Source organism: Schizophyllum commune (assembly GCF_000143185.2).
Source record: "Schizophyllum commune H4-8 unplaced genomic scaffold SCHCOscaffold_3, whole genome shotgun sequence".
NCBI classification, from domain to species: domain Eukaryota; kingdom Fungi; phylum Basidiomycota; class Agaricomycetes; order Agaricales; family Schizophyllaceae; genus Schizophyllum; species Schizophyllum commune.
The window spans coordinates 2,915,253-2,921,252 of NW_026089540.1; the positions used below are offsets into that span (position 1 = coordinate 2,915,253).

The window sequence follows — 6,000 nt, forward strand, 5'->3', positions numbered from 1 at the left end:
CAATCTCCCATTGACTGCTCGCTGCCGTCGCTCCTAACGGCGGACATGTCTTGTGTTCCGCTGAAGGGGGCAAATTTTCATCTAGATGAGTGAATGAGGGCACTTGGCACGGAGTCCCGATACCCATTGCTGGTAGAGATAAGGTGGCAATGCGTGCGATTTCAGGCGCAACTCCCTCGTAGTCGCTTGGCAGAGGCTGTATACAAAGAGATTTGTAGCTGGAGGCATGATTAGCATGAAAATCCTGTGCTAATCCCAGGTGAGAGCGTACAGCAACCGCGAGAACAGAACTCCGCCAGAGATTATCCTCGGAGTAGTCGCCACGCGCTCCCGCCCGAGTCCGCAAAATCTTGGACGCCAAAAAGGCGCACAATCGTCATCAAGAGCGCGAGAGCGGACAGTGTATCCGAGAGACATGCGGTTCGGACGATATGGAAGACCTCTAAGGATGCAGGCGCGGATCTGCGGAACACGAAGCAAACGGGGGTATCGTCCTTTTCTATAAGCAGAAGCGACAGTTACAGGGTGCGACTTTGACGAAGATTCAAAGGAAGGTCGTCAAAGGTCTTCCATGCTCGCAGAGACAGTCCGAAGCATCAAGGAAGTGAAACCAGAAGACGAGACGGTGCGAGCCTGTCGGGTGGGAAGACGCGAGGAGTCGCGCCATAGATAAGTCTCGTTGCCATCCAGGGCTTTATAGCAACAGCCCATATCCAGGTCTATGGGTGGCTGAGAGGCGGAGGGAATTTCAGAATTTGCGTACAATGATAGCCTAGAAAATGCAGACCAGTACAGGTCCAGCGACGGACTTGCCTACATTGAACATGCGACAGACGGCCAGGATTTTGCTGGGCATAAACTTGGAAAGACATATATTTCACAGGAGCAGCACCTGCTCTGGTCCAAAAGACTTGCCAAAGGGAGGATGCCAGGACCGCAACGATGACCAACAGCGTCGAAGACAAGGCTGGTTCGGCAAACACCGCATGTGGCGTTTGCTTGGATGTATTTGTGGCGCTCGTCGGTCGGCCCTTCCCCCCACCATGGCACCATCACCGTCATGTCCTCACCGCGGACCACGGCGTGCGCCTCCCTGCAAATATACCGTCTACCCTTTCGGAGACCACTTTCAGCCCTCCGAATCGGCGTCCAAACAAGCAATTGCTGCAAGAGCGGCCCTAAAAACATCTGAAGCTCAACTCTCCGATTCGGATGCCCTTTCCTGCGGGCCCGATGTGGGCTCGTATACTCAGTGCAACGCGTCCTCAACCCACTCTCATTGAAGTCAGTTCGCTGTCTGTGGGTCGGGCGCTTCTGCGAGGTGGTAGACGATGCCAGCGACGCGGTAGACGATGCGAGCGAGCTCGCAGCGCCGCGTTGGTATATAAGAGCGACGGGCTTGAAAATGGGCCGCAATCTGCAAGCTCGTTCCTCTGCAAGCCTCTACATACTTGCGTCTCTCTACCACCCAGCTTACAAGTACAATGGCTCCTCCTGTTACTCTTCCCACCCGCTTGATTGGCGACACGCCGGTGTCTGCTATGGGCTTTGGCGCGATGGGCTTTTCGGCCTTTTATATCCCCAAGGACAAGACGGATGAGGGCCGTCTGAAGGTTAGTGTCTTCGGAACCATTTGAGTCAGTATGCTTACAAGCTCGCTTCCCAGGTCCTCGACGCCGTATACGAGAGCGGCTGCACCTTTTGGGTACGACAAAAAAGCGCTGCGCGCAGCCGACTCGCCTCCTTGCTCACACTTCATCTCACAGGACACCTCTGACGTCTACGGCGACAACGAAGGTGTGTCACTTTCTTCTTCTTCTATCCCCTCGCACACTCACCTCCCCCCTCGCACACTCACCTCCCCCCGAACACAGACCTCATCGGCAAGTGGTTCGAGCGCACCGGGAAGCGCGACGACATCTTCCTCGCGACCAAGTTCGGCCTCGCGCACGGCGACCCCTCGCGGAAGGTGAACTGCGACCCGAGCTACGTGCGCACGGCCTTCGAGAACTCGTGCCGCCGCCTGAAGACGGACCACATCGATTTGTGGTATGTGCATGTGGGTGTTGCGCGATGTTGTTTTCTAGGTGTCAGTGGTTGACTTGAGGGTTCTCTCAGCGCGCGGACCCGACGGTCCCGATCGAGCTCACCATCAAGGCCATGGCCGAGCTGGTCAAGTACGTCCTCGATTGCTCGTACTTCCCCCCAACCCTCACTCACTAACGCACCCCCCAGAGGAGGCCGCGTCAAATACCTCGGCCTCTCCGAGGTCTCCGCGCGCACCCTCCGCCGCGCGCACGCCGTGCACCCCATCGCCGCGCTGCAGTCCGAGTACTCGCCGATCACGCTCGACATCGAGGCCGAGGACGAGGTGCACGGGGTGATGAAGGCGTGCCGCGAGCTCGGGGTGAAGGTCATCGCGTACAGCCCGCTGGGGAGGGGGTTCTTGACGGGGCAGATTGTGAGTGGCGGGTTCTTCCTTGCCTTTGCCTTTTCCAAACGCCTTCTCCTTTCCCAAGCGCCCTGCTTGCCCGAACACCCTCCTTGCCCAAGCGCCTTCTCCTTTCCCATACGCCTTCTCTCCTTGCCAAATTTACGCCTCTCCTTGCCAAATCTACGCCTCTCCTCACCCTCCTCACTCTCCTCACCCTCACCCTCACCCTCCCCACTAACCCTCGACCCCCCAGAAATCCCGCGCCGAGCTTGACCCGGACGACTACCGCCTCCTCATCCCGCGCTTCTCCGAGGAGAACTTCCCACGCGTGCTCCAGCTCGCCGCGGGGCTCAAGGCGATAGGGGAGAAACATACTGTTGTCATTGATGGGAAGGCGCAGCCAGCCACCGCGGGGCAGGTCGCGCTGGCGTGGGTGCTCGCGCAGGGGGAGGACGTGATCCCGATCCCGGGGACGACGAAGGAGAAGGTGAGTGGGGAGGGACTCTCATCGCGCAGTCCACTGGCAACCGCGCAGTCCACTTGCCAGCGCGTAGTTCACTTGCCACCGCGCAGTCCACTTGCCACCACGCAGTCCCCTTACATTCTGAGAACCGTCGCTCACCGTCATCTCCAGTACCTCAAGGAGAACATCGCTGCGCTGCAGCTCGAGCTCACCGATGCAGAGCTCGCGCAGGTGCGCAGGGTCGCGGAGGAGGCGCAGGCGTCCGTCGGGGACCGCGTCGACAGCTCGTTTATGCCGACGCTCTTCGCGGAGACGCCCGAGTTGGCCTGACGCGGAGACGCCCGAACTGCCGGCGTGAGGGCGTGGCGAGTTGGCGGGGTGAGGACTCGGATAGGGCGAGGTGGCGGCGTGAGGGTGTGAGGGGTGGAGGTGAGGGCCCTTGTGCTTGCAGAGTGAGGGCGTGAGGGTGAGCCGGCAGCGGGAAAGCGAAGGTGTCAAGTCAGATCGCAGTATGGAAGAATGAGAAAGCGGAAGGATAGGTAGAAAGCGAAAGGACAGCCTGGAGGTAGAAATGAGAAGTACTCCGTCACAAAATATCGCGCTGAGGCTCTACCCGCATACGCGCAGGTTCTCTACACGCATACGCTCTGGCTCGACATGCAAACGCGTAGGCTCGACATGCATACGCTTTGGCTCGACTGCATACGCTTGAGCTCTACACGCATACGCTCTGGCTCGACTGCATACGCTTGAGTTATACACGCATACGCTTTTAGGCTCTGCACGCATACGCGCAGGCTGCATCGCTAGGTTCGGATCTCGCGTGCAGACAAGTAGACCGTGAATGCAGACCAGGAGACCGTGGTGCAACGCCCAGAACCGTGCATATACTTGCAACGCCCGAGACGGTAGCGAACTGACGCGCCCGAGATGGACTGAGGCGCCCGAGATGGACTGACGCGCACGCGAGTCGGTGAACTGACGCGCCAGAGCCTGAGGGTAAGCTCACGCGCGCCAGATACTTATGAACTAACGCACGCGAGAGGGTCACTCAGAACAGAACGCCCTCGGGTCCTACGCGGCGCCCTCGAGCACAACGCCCACATCACATGCAGTAGAAACAACCGAGAGAAATGCAGCGTGGCGTGCTCTGCGCGAGAAGTCCTGCGTGAATTGTCCCATTGCGTCTAGTCCGCACTACGTCTATGAGTATCGCTAACGCCCTCGCGTCCCACCCCACCTCACCCTCACTGTGGACCCCAAACCGGGTTGTAGCCACCCGACTTTTCACCCGATGAAAGCAGTAAAAAGGCCCATCAAACCGAGTGAACTCAAGGAATTTTAACCATAAGACACGGTGACTCGAGTAGGTGAAAGCACCCTGACAGCAGGGTGAATTGATGAGTGAAAGGAGCCCGGTGAGAACCCGCTGGTTGGGTGAATTACGGCGCAACCGGGTCTGGCCCGCGAGGCTGTTTTGCTGCTCACACAGCATTCAAATGTGCAGGGCTAGATATGAGAATACAAAATGTATAGAGGGCGAGCAGTAGAGACTATTGGGGCACAAGGGGTCGTACATAGGGATGCGCGGGAAGTAAAGCCACGCCGAGGGCGTGGGGACACCGCCCGAGGATGATGACGGGAAGGCATGCGTAGCCTGGCGCGTGGTGCCCTTACAGTACTGGTGTATTGGACACATATCTGCAATGGTGTCAGTACGTATGATGGGTGCACGTAGCTGAGCACGCACCTTAGCTGCATCGCGCTGGGGCTATGACGAGGGCCCACAACTTGTTTTCCGCGTCCTTCCCGCACCTCTTCCTCATCATGTCACGTCTTCCAGCACTTGCTCTCGCTCCGAGGGCGCGGCGAGTGGATGAACTTGAGGCGTCATGAGCCAGGAGAGTGGTAGAAGGAGACAACGAACGCTCCGCTTTGACCGCTAGACGTGGCGTCATCATTTTCGATGCACGTGACAGACGGACTTGGAGATTTCGTCGCGTCTGGCCTATGGCCACAAGTGAGCGTGTGGCCGAATTGTAGCAGCCGTGGACGGCCTTCCTCGTGCGTGATATCATTAACGCTGGTGCGTACATATTTATTTTGTATCTTCAGACCATTTTCTCTTGATTGCTGGCCACGGTAACACCGAAGGCAGAAGCGGGCCTCATGTTATGGCGGTGACACCACGAAAAGTTGGTAGCCGCACTCATTAGCAGCAAGTAATTGTATCGCAGTCACGAAAACCTCAGTCCTGCAGTAATCTATAGATGATAGCCCATAATATAATCAAAATACCTAATTCACCCTGTTTTTACCCTGCTCAACCATGTTTTAACCATCGCAGTGGGTGAATTTGGGACACGACCATGTTATCGGGTGAAGGCACCGGTGACTGTAACCCGGTATGGGGTCCACAGTGCCTCCTCCCTCTCTCTTCCTCCCTCTTTCATCCCTCACCTCCTACCCTCCTAAATCCCCCTCCCCCTTCTCTCTCCCACCCCCCAACAAAGAAAATCAACACCTAACCTAAAACAGCGCCCCGGTCGCCAAACGACCTAAAACACCACCCCACCCCTCAAAACACCGCCCCCGCCGCCAAATGCCCCGCGGCCATGATCCGCCAAATCCCAAAGAACCCACCGAGGGAGGCGAAGGTGGGCCGGGTGTCGAAGATGTCGTGCTGGGCGCCTGTTGTCTCTTTCATTAGTATTTGGGGGGGGGTTTGTTAGTATTTGGGGGGGAAGGGGAGGGAGGAGGAGAAGGGGGAGAGGGCGGGGAGAGGATGGGGGAAAAGGGAGGGGAAAGAGGGGAGGGGGAGGGGGGTTGTTAGGAAAGGGAGGGGGAGGAGGGGGAGGAGGCGGGTGGGAAGGGGAGGAGGGGTGGGAAGGGGAGGAGGGGTGATAGGGGGGATGAAGCGAATACATGGCCATGAGCCGAAGCGAAGACACAACGGCGACGCGAAAACACAACGGCGACGCGAAAACACAGCGGCCACACGAAAACACGCCCACGCACCATCCGCGAACCCCATCCGCGCGTTGTACCCCGGGAACTTGAGGTGCCCGCGTGCGTCGGCCCATTGGCTTTCGTGCACGGTGTT

At 58.1% G+C, this 6,000-nt stretch overlaps 2 protein-coding genes across 2 annotated transcripts; one reads left to right on the plus strand and one right to left on the minus strand.

Annotated features, from left to right (window-relative positions):
* The first annotated feature begins 1,038 nt into the window (after positions 1–1,038).
* Positions 1,039–3,566, plus strand: SCHCODRAFT_02570427 (Aldo/keto reductase). The gene is made up of 7 exons (XM_003033986.2): positions 1,039–1,613; positions 1,767–1,797; positions 1,875–2,059; positions 2,119–2,177; positions 2,236–2,461; positions 2,688–2,921; positions 3,069–3,566. The coding sequence occupies exons 1-7, from the start codon at positions 1,485–1,487 to the stop codon at positions 3,225–3,227; spliced, it is 1,023 nt and encodes a 340-aa protein (XP_003034032.1). The 5' UTR covers positions 1,039–1,484; the 3' UTR covers positions 3,228–3,566.
* A 746-nt stretch (positions 3,567–4,312) lies between these two features.
* Positions 4,313–4,824, minus strand: SCHCODRAFT_02616516 (uncharacterized protein). The gene has a single exon (XM_050344760.1). The coding sequence runs from the start codon at positions 4,594–4,596 to the stop codon at positions 4,393–4,395; it is 204 nt and encodes a 67-aa protein (XP_050201840.1). The 5' UTR covers positions 4,597–4,824; the 3' UTR covers positions 4,313–4,392.
* Positions 4,825–6,000: the final 1,176 nt, after the last annotated feature.

What these genes read in the sequence shown, in the direction of transcription:
- SCHCODRAFT_02570427 (XM_003033986.2), top strand. Translation starts at nt 1,485, where the DNA reads ATGGCTCCTCCTGTTACTCTTCCCACCCGCTTGATTGGCGACACGCCG. An exon ending in TCGATTTGTGGTATGTGCAT is followed by an intron (nt 2,060 to 2,118) that starts GTGGGTGTTGCG and finishes GGGTTCTCTCAG; the next exon opens with CGCGCGGACCCGACGGTCCC. An exon ending in CGGGGACGACGAAGGAGAAG is followed by an intron (nt 2,922 to 3,068) that starts GTGAGTGGGGAG and finishes CGTCATCTCCAG; the next exon opens with TACCTCAAGGAGAACATCGC.
- SCHCODRAFT_02616516 (XM_050344760.1), bottom strand. Translation starts at nt 4,596, where the DNA reads ATGTGTCCAATACACCAGTACTGTAAGGGCACCACGCGCCAGGCTACG.